The 17,778-nt window shown below is 36.9% G+C and overlaps 1 protein-coding gene across 1 annotated transcript in view; it reads left to right on the top strand.

The window, feature by feature from the left end:
- CPLANE1 (ciliogenesis and planar polarity effector complex subunit 1) overlaps window positions 1-17,778 on the top strand; it is a 175,812-nt gene that overhangs the window by 86,081 nt on the left and 71,953 nt on the right. Inside the window, exons 36-39 of the mRNA XM_064271392.1 lie at window positions 4,985-5,151; window positions 6,793-6,925; window positions 7,802-7,856; window positions 15,074-15,178. Of these exons, the coding sequence (XP_064127462.1) occupies window positions 4,985-5,151; window positions 6,793-6,925; window positions 7,802-7,856; window positions 15,074-15,178 (460 nt within the window). The remainder of the gene's footprint in view (window positions 1-4,984; window positions 5,152-6,792; window positions 6,926-7,801; window positions 7,857-15,073; window positions 15,179-17,778) is intronic.

Raw genomic sequence — 17,778 nt, 5'->3', positions numbered from 1 at the left:
AAGTAGTGTGTTAAAGTCTCCTACTATTGTTGTGGAATTGTGAATGTCTCTTTTCAATGCTATTAAAGTTTGTTTTATGTATTTTGGAGCTCTGTCTTTGGGTACATAGATATTATGGTTGTGTCTTCTTTGTGGATTGTCCCTTTAATCTTGTACTATGCCCCTCCTTGTCTCTTATGATGGATTTTGATTTAAAGTCTACTTTTTCTGAGATTAATATTGATACTCCTGCTCTTTTTTTTTTTTTTTTAAATTGTGGTTTAGGTGAAAGTTTACAGCTCAACTTCATCTCTCATACAAAAATCTATACACATATTGTTATATGACACTAGTGTAATCCCTATAATGTGACAGCACACTCCCCCTTTCCAACCTGGGTTTCTTGTGTCCATTCAATCTGTTCTTGTCCCTTCCTGCCCTATTATCCTGCCTCTGAAGAGGAATTACCCATTTGGTCTCATGTATCTGCTTTAACTAAGAAGCACACTGTTCGTGAGTATTATTTTGTTTTATGGTCCAGTCTCATCTTAGTCTGAAGACTGGGCTTCGGGAATGGTCTCAGTTCTGGGTTAACTCCTGCTCTTTTGTGGTTACTGTTTCCATGATACATTTTTTCCATTTTTTGATTTTTAACTTATTGATGTCTTTGTGTCTAACGTATGTCTCTCGTAGGCAACATATTGATGGGTCATGTTTTTTTTTCCTGTCTTCTCACTGTGTCTCTTGACTGTGCATTTAAACCCTTTACATTCAGTGTGATTATTGACAGGTATGAATTTACTGTTGTTATTTTGTTATGCATTTTGTTGTGGTGTTGCCATTGTCTTTGTTCCACTTAATTTTTCTGTGCTGAGTTTTTTTTGTTTATGTATTTTCATTTCCTTCATTGTTTTCGATTTTGTGTGTTCTTCTTTATTTTGGTGAGTAGGTTATTAACTTTCTTTTTAGTTACTCTGATGTTTACCTTTGTTTTCCTAAGTTTAAAAGTCTATTATTTCTTGATATTTCCATAACTTCCTCTCCATATGGAAGTTCAGTGTCTACACCATTTACCACCCTTCTTTTGTTTTGAAGTTGTCGTTGCTTACAGATTGACATTTCTGGTTCCTTGTTTTTGGTTCTGTAGCTTTATTTTATTTTTGAGATTTCTCTACCTCAGTTGGCATCTTGGTGATGTCATCGGGTGACTTACTCTCAGGTTGTTGCCTAATGTCATTTGTTCTCTATCTGAAGGACTCCCTTTAATGTTTCTTGTAAGGATAATCTGGTTTTTACAGAGTCCCTTAATTTCTGTTATCTGAAAATGTCCTAATTTATTTTTATTATCGTGCGTTACTGAAGATTTATGGAGCAAATTAGTTTCTCATTAAACAATTAATACAAATATTGTTTTGTGACATTGATTGCCAACCCCATGATGTGTCAACACTCTCCCCTTCTTGATCGTGGGTTTCCCATTTTCATTTGTCTAGCTCTCCTGTCTTCTCATCCTTGCACTTGGGCTGGCGTGCCCATTTAGTCTTGTATACGTGGTTGAGCTGTGTGTGTTATTGTTTGTTTTGTGGGCCTGTCTAATCTTTGGCTGAAGGGTGAACCTCAGCTGTGACTTCAGTACTGAGTTAAAAGGGTGTTTGGGGGCCAAACTCTCGGGTTTTCTCTAGTCTCTGTCAGACAGTAAGCCTGATCTTTTTTTGTGAGTTAGAATTTTGTTCTATGTTATTCTCCAGCTCTGTCTGGGACCTTCTATTGTGATCCCTGTCAGAGCAGTTGGTGGTTGTAGCCGGGCACCATTTCGTTGTGCTGGACTCAGTCTGGTGGAGGCTGTGGTAGTTGTGGTCGGTTAGTCCTTTGGACTACTCTTTCCCTTGTGTCTTTGGTTTTCTTCATTGTCATTTGCCCCAGAAGGGGTGGGACCAGTAATCATATCTTAGATGGCCACTCACAAGCTTTTAGGACCTCAGCTGCTACTCACCAATGTAGAATATAGAACATTTTCTTTAAAAAATATGTTATGCCAATTGAGCTATGTGTTCCTCAAGACCGTGGTCCCCAGCCTTCAGCACAGTAACTTGATCCCTATGGGAGTTTGGATGTGTCTGTGAAGCTTCTATGACTTTGCCTTGGTCTGGTTGTGGTGGCTTCCCCAGTAATGTGTACTCTTAACCTTTGCCAAAGTTACCACTTTTTTATTGTGTAGCTAGTGTTTTCCCTTCCCACCACTCCCCTCACTCGTGACCATTAAAGATTGTTTCTTTCTATGTGTAAACCTTTTCATAAATCTTTATAATTGGTCTCATACAGTATTTGTCCTTTTGTGATTGACTTATTTCACTCAGTGTAATGTCCTCTAGATTCATCCATGCTGTGAGGTGTTTCACGTATTCGTCATTGTTCTTTATCGCTGCGTAATATTCCATTGTGTGTTTTTTAGCATAGTGTGTTTATCTGTTCATCTGTTGATGGACACTCAGGTTGTTTCCATCTTTTTGCTCTTGTGAATAATGCTGCAGTGAACATGGGTGTGCATATGTCTATTAGTATAACAGCTCTTATTTCTCCAGGATTTATTTTTAGGTCTGGGATTGCTGGATTGTATGATATTTCTATTTCTAGCTTTTTAAGGAAACGCCAGATCATTTTCCAAAATGATTGTACCATTTTACATTCCTACCAGCAGTGCATAAGAGTTTCAGTCTCCCTGCAACCTTTCCAAGATTTGTTATTTCCTGTTTTTTTTTATCTTGTACCAGTAGTATTGGGGTGAGATATAGTATCTCATTGTAGTTTTAAGTTTTATTTCCCTAATGGCTAGTGATCACGAGCATTTCCTCATGTATCTGTTAGCTGCCTGAATGTCTTTCGTGAAATGTCTGTTCCTTTGCCCATTTTAAAATTAGATTATTCATCTTTTTGTTGTAGAGGTACAAGATTTTCCTATAGATTTTAGAGATTAGACTTTTGTTGGATTTATCATAGCCAAAAAAAATTTTCCGGTCTATAGGTTCTCTTTTTACTCTTTTTGTAAAGTCTTTTGATGAACATAAGTGTTTAATTTTTAAAAGATCCCAGTTATCTAGCTTATCTTCTGGTGTGAGAATGTCATAATTTTCTCATTCTATTTGAGAGACAATTTTACTAGGTATGTCATTCTTGGTTGGCAATTATTTTCTTTTAGTGTGTTAAATATGTCATCCCATTGCCTTCTTGCCTGCATGGTTTCTGCTGAGAAATCAGAGTTTAGTCTTATTGGAATCTTGTTTTTCCCAAGCTGCTCTCAGAATTCTCTCTTTATCTTTGGACTTGGAAAGTTTGATTATGATATGTCTCGATGACATTCTTTTTGAGCTTTATTTCGTATGGGGTTCGTTGAGCTCCTTAGAAGGAAATCTTCTTGTCTTTCATGATACTGGGGAAGTTTTTGTCCAGCAAATCTTCAAAAAGTCTGTGTTATTTTTGGTCTCCTTCTGCTCTGGGATTACAATCACACATAAATTATTCCTCTTCAGAGTGTCCCACATACCTCTTAGACTTTCTATATATTTTTTTTCCATTCTTTGCTCTGATTGTTTCTCGAAAAAAAATGGTTATCAAGGGACTGTCCCTCTATTTTGCTAATTCTTTTCTCCATTGTTTCGATTCTACTTCTCTGTCCTTTGAGTTGTCTATTTCTGATATTTTATTGTTAATCTTCTGGATTTCTAGTTGCTGTTTTTGTATGATTTCTAATTGTCTGTTTAATGTCATTTTTTTCTTGTATTGTTTTCCTGAATTCTTCAGGCATTTTGTCTGTGTTTTCTTTGATATCTTTGAGGACCCTATGTATAAGCCTTTTGAATTCCTTATCAGGCAGTTCCATTACCATGTCTTTCTTAGGAAGGTGTTCTGCTCCTTTATTTTGGTAACTTGTTTGAGCCATCTTATGTTTTTTTTTTTTTTATTTGATATCGTCTGCTGTCTCTGAGGCATCAAGCTGTTGTTTTATTCATTTATAATTTTCGTTTTGTTCTGATATATGAGAGCAAGCATTCTCTTTGGTGGGGGAGGGGCATTGCACGTGGCCATGGGCCACACAGGGATTTTTTTCCAGCTAGGGAGGAGCAGGGCTGGTGGCTGGGGATCACACAGGTGCTCTTTTTAGCAGGGGAGGTGTATGGCAGGTAGCCAGGGATGGGGGAGAGAAAAAGAAAAAAAGGGGGGTGCTTGTCTATTGCCCCATGTTCACCACCTGCCTTACCAGTCAGGTACTGCCACTGGTGAGTTGCGCTGTCTCTGGGACCTGATTCCTCCCTGCTCTGTGTTCACCAGGACCCCTGAAGCTCTCATCCTCCTTCCTCTACTTTCCCTCCTTAGCTCCAGTTAATGTCCTCATCACCTTGCTTCACTCTGGGTATGTTTTTACAGTTTCTCTGTCTCCTATTGGGAGTTCTATGATGTTGTCTTCCTATGTTCCTCACCCAGGGTTGCTGCTGGCTTTGTCTCAAAGTGTCCCTGCTGTGCTAGATCAGCTGCTGGGCCACCTCCGCTCCATATTTCTCCCTGTTCACTGCTGTCATCCAGTTTCTTTTTCCAGTCAGTGCTTGATCTAATTCTGTATACTTTCATTTGATGCTCAGGGTTCCAGGATTGTCATCTGTATCTGTTACAGTTTGCTTCTTGGGTCTTTGCTGTAGAAGGATGGCATGGTGCATCTGATTAGGCCACCGTGTTGAATGTAATCTCAGAAGGAAGCTTTGTAAGATGAGAAAGAAATTAATAGTAGGACTTCAGGCTTAATTTCTGAAGTGGGGTAACTTAGCTAAAGCTCTCAGCACGCTGAAACCACTTATTTTTTAAGATCTGGATGCTCCTATTACCAGTCTAAATCAATTTGTTCTATCTCTTGCACATTTTAGTTTAAGGAAATTTTTTTCTTAACTTTTTGTTAACATATTATATAATTCAGGTTTGTAGTTTTTAATTACTATGCTTTGTTTATTTCTTGTAGTATAAAAAACCACAGCTTATCCCACTTGAAAACCTCATTGCATTTAAACAAAGCCAACAGAGACTAACACATAACTTATTTGGAAAAGTGGATCCTGGACAAATTCCGCTTCTAAATGTCAAAATGGACTCGTCTGAAATAAGACAAGAAAAGGACAATAAAAAAAGGCAAGTTTTGAGTGAAATTTTATTTGAGAATATCATACACCAGTCAGTTCTTTATTAGTTACAGCCATATAATCATAAAGATGGAAGTTATCTGGTTCACCCTTCCAGCTTATACATAATTGCATATTCAGTTTCCTTGTTAAGTGTCATGCATTTGACCATATCTTGTAATGAAGAAAATTCCTATACTATGAGGCAAATACTATTATTTTTTCCATTCTATTAAGAATAACTTCCTGCCATTTATAAACTGAAAGATACCTTTACATTTTTCTATACAGGATGACAATCTTTCTTTTGCAGCACAAATATTTGTTATCTCAAGCAACATTATATGTATTATCCAGTTCATTGAAATAATTATTCATTTTATCATATTTTCCAGTCTCATAGTAAGTCTGAGGCTAGGTGATGGAAATTGTTTCAGGGCAATAAGAAATGTATGTGTAAAAAAACAAGGCTGTCTTCGCCATGAGACCAGAAGGACTGGATGGTACCCGGCTACCATTACTGAATGTTTTGATGAAAGATTCTATAGACCAATCCTGATCAAAAGGAGAAAACACAGAACAGAATTTCAAATTCCCATGGAATACAGACTTTCTTGGAGCCATTGAGGCTGGATGAATCCCCAAAACTATTGCCCTGAGATAATCTTTAAACTCTAAACAAAAAATATCCCCTAAAGTCTTCTTAAAACCAAATAACAGTTTAACTTAACTAGTAAAGAATGTCTGCTTGAGCATTGTGCTATTTTAAGATCTATCTATATGGGATCAAGTTGACAATAGCAACTCAAAAAATTAGACAGGAAATTTAGGGGGCAGTGAGTTATGTTAATGAGAAAGGAACAATTTGGAAAAGGAGGGCGAGAATGCTTGCACAGCCCGAAGAATGCGGTCAGTGTCACTGAATTGTACAGGTGGAGTTGTTGAATTGGTGTATGTTCTGTGTATATTCTCAACAACAAAAAATAAAGCTATTTGAAAAAAAAAGATAAAGGAGAAAAACAGCAAGTCTTTGACTTCTGATGTAGAATGCTTATTATAGTGTTTTGTTCATAATGTTCAGTGCATGTATTGACTGATAGGTTATTATTGAGTCTTGAAAATACTTAAAAAATTTCATTTATCAGACTGTAAATTCTACTATCAGTGCTGTCTTTCCAGAAATGGTTCCTTTTTTCATATATTCCAGGTATTCCCTCCTCAAAGTAAGTCTTCCCCTTAAGTTTTTGGGACCTCTTTCCATCTTGATGGGATTTGGTTGAGGTGACTAAGTGTGTTTAATTTTTCCCTAGGAAAATGAAGGTATCCAGTAGGGTTTCTGGGGCCAGCTTTAAATCTGCAGAATAAGGAGTTTAAAAGTCACCCAGAAGATGTGGACCTGATGGGTGATTCCTGTGACTAACACAGAATAGTCAGTTCAGGAGTAGGGAGCTAGAAATAAATTTCATGTTTTCTTGATTCTTTTTTTGTTTAAATTATGTTTGCTTGTATTCTAAAGGAATAGTTTTCTAATTAAATTCTGTTTATAATAATATATTAACTTTATTTTGATAACTGTCTCCCTTTAGCATGGTACAAATGAAAAACATGTTTGTAATAGTAAAAGTTTGTTTTATACAATTGTTTTTAACAGGCAAAGAAGACGAGCTGAGAAAGAGCTGCAAGAAAAAGGTTCAGAGAAACTGAGGAAAAAACCAAGTGTGACTTTCCAACCAGAGGATTCCATCATTAATGATAATGATTCAGAGGTGGTTATCAAACCCAAGGTACAGTAAAATTACAGCCCGTTCCCCGAGTCAGGATGTCTTTGGGGTGATGTTGTCTTCTGATTGCTGGAAGCTTCTGATTGCGGTCCGAAGAATCTTTTATATCATTAAATATATCAGTCCCTTCTACATCCCTCCATGGAACAGTGGACGTTTAATTGCAAATGCGAGAGGCAGCTTGATGACAAATTTAACAACTTCGGTTCAGAGCATCTGCCTTTGTGACTTTTTTGTATTTGAAATCTCTTTGTTTTTTCTGTCTACGCCCCCATTTTATGCATATGGTTTGCTATTTGGGCTTTTATTGTAGTTTTACCTGTCCCTTTGAAGTACCTCTAGGAATTCCCAAAGCGAATTTTGTTTTTCACTATAATCTATATTTTAATTAAAGTCTTTTCAAATATTCTTTCTAAATTTGCTGACAGTTTATTTAGCTATTTTTATAACAATAGATTTATGTTTTTTTTAACATGGATTTTCAAAAGCATACTTTTTTTAGTAATTCCTAAGAGCATTTCTGTAGGCACTTGGCAGAGATGTTTGTTGAGTCAATGAAAGATTTTGATAAGATGGGATTACTATTTGAGTATCAAAACTACTCTGCAAGGGGAAAATTATACACAGTAACCTAGTAACTTTGCATTAAATTGGTAATGCTCTATTGTTTGACTTGTTCAATTAGTGAACTCTTTTGTCAAGTTACTTTGATAGAATAAATAATAGAAGTTTAATTTTTTTTTTGAATTATAGTAACAACTTTTGCTTGAGAAGTAAAAAACTTCATGCCTATTAAATATTTTTTGTTGAATATTTCTTTTCCAAAATAATAAATGTCTTTGAGTTAATTATGGATTAATCATTTGGGGATTCCTTTAGGAGCAGCAAGAACACTGTGGCTCCCAGCCTTTGGATGACTTTGATATTCCTTTTGGTACGTACATGCATGATTAATGTAACATTTAGGTTCAAGTTAAAATCAGCTTTCTAGAACTGTGTATGATATAAAAATGAGACTGAATTATTTTCATGTTATCTTTGACAAGATTATGTGTATATGTGTTTTGATGTGTTATCCAAATAGAGCAATGGTTGGCAAACTATGGCCTCCAGGCCAGATCCAGCCCATGCCTGTTTTATAAATCACGTTTTATTGAAACACAGCCATGCCCATTTGTTTCTGCATTGCCTGTGGTGCTTTCACACTGCAGCAGAGTTGTGTAGTTAAGACAGACCATATGGCCCACAAAGCCCTAAAATATTTAATGTCTGTCCCGTTGCAGAAAAGGTTTGCTGGCATCTACAGCATATAGAGCATTTTAGTCAATTAGAATCACTACTGATATATAAGGTCTAAAGGTCTAGAAGAACAAGCCTAGGGTTAAATCTTTCGTAGAAAATGCATGCTCATTAAAAATACAGGAATCAGTTCAGAAAGGTGAGCTTGTTTACAGCTAAGAAATTATTTCCTTTCTTGAAATGATCAATTTATTTTATATTCCCTGAATGTACTCATTTCCTAAGCTTTCCCCTAAATAATTGTCTTTCTGACACATACACACACACACTCATACTCACTTAAACTCTTGAACTTGTGGAGCCATTTGCCCCCATGACCTCAGCTCTCAGATTTTTTTGATAATGTTAAAAGTACACATACTGTCTTTCTCTTCTTTCATATTTCTGTTCGACTTTCACTTTAAATTCAGCGTATCCAAATTTTAAATTGGAATTTTCCTGTTAGTGATATGGCCGTTCTCCAGATTTGCCACTTTTACCTTGAAAGTCAGCCCTGACTTATCCCTCGGCTCCATTCCCTCCTTCACACACATTGTCCTCAACCTGGTCCCTTCATTTCTGAGTGTCCCTGCCCAGCATCAGGTCTCTGCATGCCTAAACCAAGCAGTCATCTCCTACATGACTGCTTGGCTTCAGCCTCTCAGCTTCCTAATCCATCCGGCATTCCTCTTTACCACTCATTTGTTTTACAACCACTTTCTTCTCACTTTTAATAAGAATTTTCTCTTTGTAGAGGTAATACATGGTTGTTGAGGAGGATTTAGAAAATACAAATAGAGAAAAGAAAGAAAAATTAAAATCTCCCATAATTATTATGTCTAGAGAAAAACCAGTGTAAATATTCCAGAGAGCTTGATTTTATGAATATTCTTACATACATATATCTGCAAATACATATATATCTGTATAGGGATATTTATAAAATAACAGCTCTTGTACCCATTTATAACTTACTTATTTTTACATACCAGTATTAAGGTAGGTATCTTTTCATAGCATCGGATAATTCTTCTACAATGTCATTTTAAACGATTATATAGTTTCCCAAAGAATGTGCTATATTTTATACTCTTTTTTTTAAATAATTTTTATTGTGCTTTAAATGAAAGGTTACAAATCAAGTCAGTCTCTCACATATAAACTTATATACACCTTACTACATACTTCCATTTACTCTCCCCCTAATGAGTCAGCCTGCTCCCTCCTTCCAGTCTCTCCTTTCGTAACCGTTTTGCCAGTTTCTAACCCCCTCTACCCTCCCGTCTCCCCTCTAGACAGGAGATGCCAACACAGTCTCAAGTGTCTACCTGATACAAGTAGCTCACTCCTCATCAGCATCTCTCTCCAACCCACTGTCCAGTCCAATCCATGTCTGATGAGTTGTCTTCTGGAATGGTTCCTGTCCTGGGCCAAGAGAAGGTTTTTGGACCATGACCGCTGGCATTCTTCTAGTCTCAGTCAGACCATTAAGTCTGGTCTTTTATGAGAATTTGGGGTCTGCATCCACTGTTCTCCTGCTCCCTCAGGGCTTCTCTGTTGTGCTCCCTGTCAGGGCAGTCATCAGTTGTGGCCAGGCACCATCTAGTTCTTCTGGTCTCAGGATGATGTAAGTCTCTGGTTCATGTGGCCCTTTCTGTCTCTTGGGCTCATAGTTATCGTGTGACCTTGGTGTTCTTCATTCTCCTTTGATCCAGGTGGGTTGAGACCAATTGATGCATCTTAGATGGCCGCTTGTTAGCGTTTAAGACCCCAGACACCACACTTCTAAGTGGGATGCAGAATGTTTTCTTAATAGAATTTATTTTGCCAATTGACTTAGATGTCCCCTGAAGCCATAGTCCCCAAACCCCCGCCCTTGCTCCGCTGACCTTCGAAGCAGTTTATTCAGGAAACTTCTTTGCTTTTGGTCCAGTCCAGTTGAACTGACCTTCCCTGTGTTGACTGTTGTTCTTCCCTTCAACAAAAGTAGTTCTTATCTACTATCTAATCAGTAAATAACCCTCTCCCACACTCCCTCCCTCCCCCATCTCGTAACCACAAAAGAATGTGTTCTTCTCAGTTTATACTATTTCTCAAGATCTTATAATAGTTGTCTTATACAATATTTGTCCTTTTGCATCTGACTAATTTCACTCAGCATAATGCCTTCCAGGTTCCTCCATGTTATGAGATGTTTCACAGATTCATCACTGATCTTTATCGATACGTAGCATTCCATTGTGTGAATATACCATAATTTATTTATCCATTCATCCGTTGATGGACACCTTGGTTGCTTCCATCTTTTTGCTATTATAAACAGTGCTGCAGTAAACATGGGTGTGCATATATCTGTTTGTGTAAAGGCTCTTATTTCTCTGGGATATATTCCGAGGAGTGGGATATCTGGGTTGCATGGTAGTTCTAACTTTTTAAGGAAACGCCAGATAGATTTCCAGAGTGGTTGTACCATTTCATATTCCCACCAGCAGTGTATAAGAGTTACAGTCTCTCCGCAGCCTCTCCAACATTTATTATTTTGTGTTTTTTGGATTAATGCCAGCCTTGTTGGAGTGAGATGGAATCTCATCGTAGTTTTAATTTGCATTTCTCTAATGGCTAATGATCGAGAGCATTTTCTCATGTATCTGTTAGCCGCCTGAATATCTTCTTTAGTGAAGTGTGTGTTCATATCCTTTGCCCACTTTTTGATTGGGTTGTTTGTCTTTTTGTGGTTGAGTTTTAACAGAATCATATAGATTTTAGAGATCAGGCGCTGGTCGGAGATGTCATAGCTGAAATTTTTTTCCCAGTCTGTAAGTGGTCTTTTTACTCTTTTGGTGAAGTCTTTAGATGAGCATAGGTGTTTGATTTTTAGGAGCTCCTAGTTATCTGGTTTCTCTTCATCGTTTTTGGTAATGTTTTGTATTCTGTTTATGCCTTGTATTAGGGCTCCTAACGTTGTCCCTATTTTTTCTTCCATGATCTTTATCATTTTAGTCTTTATGTTTAGGTCTTTGATCCACTTGGAGTTAGTTTTTGGGCATGGTGTGAGGTATGGGTCCTGTTTCATTTTTTTGCAAATGGATATCCAGTTATGCCAGCACCATTTGTTAAAAAGACTGTCTTTTCCCCAATTAACTGACACTGGACCTTTTTCAAATATCAGCTGCTTCTATGTGGATGGATTTATATCTGGGTTCTCAATTCTGTTCCATTGGTCTATGTGCCTGTTGTTGTACCCATACCAGGCTGTTTTGGCTACTGTGGCTGTATAATAGGTTCTAAAATCAGGTAGAGTGAGGCCTCCCACTTTCTTCTGCCTTTTCAGTAATGCTTTACTCATCCGGGGCTTCTTTCCCTTCCATATGAAGTTGGTGATTTGTTTCTCCATCACTTTCAAAAATGGGATTGGAATTTGGATCGGAAGTGCATTGTATGTATAGATGGCTTTTGGTAGAATGGACATTTTTACTATGTTAAGTCTTCTATCCATGAGCAAGGTATGTTTTTCCACTTATGTAGGTCCCTTTTAGTTTCTTGCACTAGTACTTTGTAGTTTTCTTTGTATAGATCTTTTACATCTTTGGTAAGATTTATTCCTAAGTATTTTATCTTTTGGGGGGCTACTGTGAATGGTATTGATTTGGTGATTTCCTCTTCGATGTTCTTTTTGTTGATATAGAGGAATCCAAGTGATTTTTGTATGTTTATCTTGTAACCTGAGACTCTGCCAAACTCTTCTATTAGTTTGAGTAGTTTACTGGAGGATTCCATAGGGTTTTCTGTGTATAAGATCATGTCATCCGCAAATAGAGATAATTTTACTTCTTCCTTGCCAATCCGGATGCCCTTTATTTCTTTGTCTAGCCTAATTGATCTGGCTAGGACCTCTAGCACAATGTTGAATAAGAGCAATGATAAAGGGCATCCTTGTCTGGTTCCAGTTCTCAAGGGAAATGCTTTCAGGGTCTTTCCATTTAGAATGATGTTGGGTGTTGGCTTTGTATAGATGCCCTTTATTTTCCTTCAGTTCCTATTTTGCTGGAAGTTTTTATCATGAATGGCTTTTGGACTTTGTTAAATGCCTTTTCTGCATCAATTGATAAGATCATGTGCTTTTTGTCTTTTGTTTTATTTATATGGTGGATTACATTAATGGTTTTTCTAATATTGAACCAACCTTGCATATCTGGTATAAATCCCACTTGGTCGTGGTGGATTATTTTTTTGATATGTTGTTGAATTCTATTGGCTAGAATTTTGTTGAGAATTTTTGCATCTATGTTCATGAGGGATATAGGTCTGTAATTTTCTTTTTTTGTGGTGTCTTTATCTGGTTTTTCGTATTAGGGATATGGTGGCTTCATAGAACGAGTTAGGTAGTATTCCATCATTTTCTATGCTTTGAAGTACCTTTAGTAGTAGTGGTGTTAACTCTTCTCTGAAAGTTTGGTAGAACTCTGCAGTGAAGCCGTCTGGGCCAGGGCTTTTTTTTGTTGGGAGTTTTTTGATTACCTTTTCAATCTCTTTTTTTGTTATGGGTCTATTTAGTTGTTCTACTTCTGATTGTGTTAGTTTAGGTAAAAAAAAAAAAAAAAGGTAGGTAGTGTTTTTCTAGGAATTCGTCCATTTTTTTCTAGGTTTGCAAATTTGTTAGAGTACAATTTTTTGTAGTAATATGATATGATTCTTTTAATTTCAGTTGGGTTCTGTTGTGATATGGCCCATCTCATTTCTTTTTCGGGCTATTTGTTTACTTTCCTGTATTTCTTTAGTCAGCCTGGCTAAAGGTTTATCAATTTTGTTAAGTTTTTCAAAGAACCAGCTTTTGGCTTTGTTAATCCTTTCAATTGTTTCTCTGTTCTCGAGTTCATTTAGTTCAACTCTAATTTTTATTACTTGTTTTCTTCTGGTGCCTGATAGATTCTTTTGTTGCTCGCTTTCTATTTGTTCAAGTTGTAGGGACAGTTCTCTGATTTTGGCTCTTTCTCCTTTATGTATGTGTACCTTTATCAATATAAATTGACCTCTGAGCACTGCTTTTGCTGTGTCCCAGAGGTTTTGATAGGAAGTATTTTCATTCTCATTGCAGTCTATGAATTTCTTTATTCCCTTCTTAATGTCTTCTGTAACCCAGTCTTTTTTGAGCAGGGTATTGTTCTGTTTCCATGTATTTGATTTCTTTTCCCTGATTTTTCTATTATTGATTTCCACTTTTATGGCCTTGTGGTCTGAGAAGATGCTTTGTAATATTTCGATATTTTGGGTTCTGCAAAGGTTTGTTTTATGACCTAATATGTGATCTGTTCTAGAGAACGTTCCGTGCGCACTAGAAAAAAAGGTATACTTTGCAGCTCTTGGGTGGAGTGTTCTGTATACGTATATAAGGTCAAGTTGGTTGATTGTAGCCATTAGATCTTCTGTGTCTCTATTGAGCTTCTTACTGGAAGTCCTGTCCTTCTCCGAAAGTGGTGTGTTGAAGTCTCCTACTATAATTGTGGATGTGTCTATCTCACTTTTCAGTTCTGTTAAAGTTTGTTTTATGTATCTTGCAGCCCTGTCATTGGGTGCATAAATATTTAATATGGTTATATCTTCCTGGTCAGTTGTCCCTTTAATCATTATGTAGTGTCCTTTATCCTTTGTGATGGATTTAACTTTAAAGTCTATTTTGTCAGAAATTAGTATTGCCACTCCTGCTCTTTTTTGATTGTTGCTTGCTTGATATATTTTTTCCATCCTCTGAGTTTTAGTTTGTGTCTCTAAGTCTAAGGTGTGTCTCTTGTAGGCAGCATATAGACAGATCGTGTTTCTTTATCCAGTCTGAGACTCTCTGTGTCTTTATTGGTACATTTAGTCCGTTTACAATCAGCGCAATTATAGATAAGTATGAGTTTAGTGCTGTCATTTTGATGCCTTTTTGTGTGTGTTGTTGAGAATTTCATTTTTCCACTTTTTTGTGCTGAGAAGTTTTTCTTTGCAAATTGTGTGTTCCTCATTTTCATAGTAGTTGAATTTATGTTTACTGAGTCATTATGTTCTTCTTGGTTTCTATTTTGAATTATGGAATTGTGAGACCTCTTTGTGGTTACCTTAATATTTACCCCTATTTTTCTAAGTAAAAACCTAACTTGTTTTATACTGCTTTTATTGTACCTACTCTCCCTGGGTGATCTCTAAGGAAAATCCACATCTAATCCCAGGCTTTGTAACAGACTTTCCACTTCAATTCTACTTCCTGATGAAGTTTTCCACTTGGGCAGAAATTGCCCAAGCACAGCACGTTCAGTGTGAACTCATTATTCCCTCTCAAACTAGTTTGTCTTCCTGCGTTCTCTGTGTATATGTTGCCACCAAACTAACCCAAAAGCCTAAGTTATTCTGAATTGTGCCCTACCTTTTCCCTTTTCATCTGGTTAATAACCAGGTCTTGCCTATTTTACCTCCATTGTAATCCTTAAATTTTTCCTTTTTCCTCCATTCCTCACCATTGCTAAGTCCTTAATTGCAGCAGCCCCATCCAACAGATTGTCGTACTTCAGTTTATTCCACTCAAATCTATGTCCATACAGTGACTGGTTTTTCTAAAACATCGATCTTACCATGTCATGTCCCTGCTTAACAACTTTTAATGGATCGTCATTAGCCAGAAGAACGTCTGGGTTTCTACACTGGGCGTACAGAGTCCTCCACAATTTTAGTTTTGATTGCACTGAACTACCTTTGAAACACCTTAAATACCACCTCCTTCACGAAGTCCCTTTGATGACGCCCTGACACCTCATACTTCTACTTCCCTTGACTCAGGTGGGCCCCTGAAATAATGTTTGCTTCTCAGTGATTTCCCAATTTTTTGTTATTATATTTAAGAAATGCTGCAACGTGACATTACTACTTCAGCTGGATTGCATTTCATGGCCTCCGTAAGGAAGAAAGCTGTAGAGAGTCAGGATGCAAGTACAAATACAGACCCAGGTAAAAAGCCTGCTTTTGTTTAAAGAATATTTTGCAGTATTTAAGATATATGAAATTTCCTTTAAGGGAATTTTAAATTATATATTAGTTTCTCATCCCAGGTTCTTGTCCCCAGTCCTGATATAGGCATACCTTGGAGATATGGTGAGTTCGGTCCCAGACCACCATAGTAAAGCCAATACTGCAATAAAGCAAGTCACATGACTTTTTTAGTATTCAAGTCCATGTAAAAGTTATATATACACTCTACTTTAGTCTGTTAAGTGTGCAATAATAGCATTATGTCTTAAAAAATGCATATACTTTAATTAAAAAAATACTTTATTGTTAAAAAATGCTAATCATCTGGGCCTTCAGCAAGTCATAATCTCTTTGCTCGTGGAGGGTCTTGCCTCCATGCTGATGGCTGCTGACTGATTAGGGTGGTAGTTGCTGAAGGTGTTCACTGAAGTAGCAGTTTTAATTTCCTTCAAGAACTTTTCCTTTACAATTTGGCTAACTGGTGCAAGAGGCCTAGCTTTTGGCCTGTCTCAGCTTCTGGCATGCCTTCCTCGCTAAACTTAATCATTTGTAGCTTTTGATTTAAACTGAGAGATGTGCGACTCTTCCTTTTACTTGAATACTTTAGAGGCCATTAGGGGGTTATTAATTGGCCTGATTTCAATATTGTTGTGTGTCAGGGAATAGGGAGGCTTGAGGAGAGGAAGAGAGACAGGGGAACAGTCGGTCAGGGGAGCAGTCAGAACACACACAACATTTATCAATTAAATTTGTTGTCTTATGTGGGTGTAGTTCTTGGCACCCCCCAAAAATTACAATAGTTACATCAAAAATCACTTATCACAGATCACCATAACATATAATAATAATGAAAAAGTTTGAAATATTGTGAAAATTACCAAAATGTGACACAGAGACACGAAGTGAGCACATGCTATTGGAAAAATGGCACCAATAGACTTGCTCGATGCAAGGTTACCACAAACCTTCAATTCGTGAAAAGCAGAGTATCTGCAAAGTGCAATAAAGTGAAGCATGGGGGTATGACTGTATATACTTTAGAAATTTTAAATTATGTTTAATGATAAATTAAGTAAAATAGAGTAGAGATTTTTAATTAAAAAATGCCATAGAATACACCTCAAGCCAAATGGAAATAATGTTTTGAATTTGGGCCTTCCGTGACATTAATTGGAAACCCTGGTGGCGTAGTGGTTGGGTGCTACAGCTGCTAACCAAAAGGTCAGCAGTTTGAATCCGCCAGGCCCTCCTTGGAAACTCTACGAGGCAGTTCTGCTCTGTCCCGTAGGGTCGCTATGAGTCGGAATCTACTCAAACGGCAGTGGGTTTGGTTTGGTTTGGTTTATGCCATTACTTTCCTGCACTGAAATTGACAGCCTACGGCTGAGAGGGTTGGGACTGTGGCTAGTGGAGTTGAGCTAGGAAGAGGACTAGATTGGGCTTAGTATATGTAACTGTGTCCAAGAGAAGATGAAATAAGTTTTAGAGGATCTGTTATTTGGGATTTTTCCTGTGGACATTGAGTAGCATCTTGAATAGTGGTCTGCCCGTTGTCTCTTAGTGATTCTTTTTGTGCTATTTAGTAAACAGTTTCTCTTAACTATGTGTGGAACCTTATAAGTGCTTTCGAAAACCTCTCTAATGATACTGTATTTTAAAATAGTATTTATTGGTATGTTTAAAAAATATGTTCATGGTAGTATATTGGGATCAGAGAACATAGGAAAAAGATGAAAAATAATCAAAATTATACCACATTAAAATTTTTAAAAATTTTTTGTGCGTTTTACATAGTTAGATATGGTAAGTCATGCAGGCGTCCCTCAGTATCTGAATTCTCACCATCCAGATTGTTATTGCCATCTTCCCTAGGTTGTCTCTGAGAGTTTAACCCTTCATAGGTCCCAGTGTTTACTTTTTTTCAGGTATGTTGGGACACTTTCATGTTAGATTATATCTTTAATATGTTTCATGATTTATTTATATCGTAGTACATGTTTGTTGCAGTGTTGAAGATAGTTCATATCTGATGTGTTCAGTATTGTTGCACATTGCATACAAACTAATGAGGTAAATAAATGTGAATTTAGAAGTCATGTTAAAATGCTTTATATTATGTAGTAATCCTTGGTGGTGGTTACTGAGGTGTGGAAGAGTAGTTTAATGATATTTGGGAAAATGGGTGGATTGGGACAACTTTTTTTTTTTTTTTCCCACTTAAAAGAATACAATAAAGTCTCCTGGTGGCTGAAAACTCACTGTCCAGCAGATTTTCAGGAGTGGATTAGATTTGGATAACCAAGGGTACCTATATTTTGTATCCTATGCTTTACATTTTGACTTCTGTTTATGAAAAACATTTCCCCGTGTCATCGAAAAGTACTTTGTAAGCATATTGCTTCTGTTAGTTGTGCTATAAAATATTTAACTAATTCCTTATTGTTCAACATAGTAGGCAGGTGACAGTTTTTTTTTTTCCTCCTGTAACTAATGCTTCAGTGAGTATTTTCCTGCATAAGAGCCTTTTCTTTTCATCATGAGGATTTAGCTAACTTTTTTTTATTTTTGTCATATGGTAG

The sequence above is a fragment of the Loxodonta africana genome, chromosome 2 (genome assembly GCF_030014295.1).
Source record: "Loxodonta africana isolate mLoxAfr1 chromosome 2, mLoxAfr1.hap2, whole genome shotgun sequence".
NCBI lineage: Eukaryota > Metazoa > Chordata > Mammalia > Proboscidea > Elephantidae > Loxodonta > Loxodonta africana.
The sequence above is the reverse complement of the archived record's forward strand: the minus strand, read 5'-3'. Positions and strand labels throughout refer to the sequence as shown.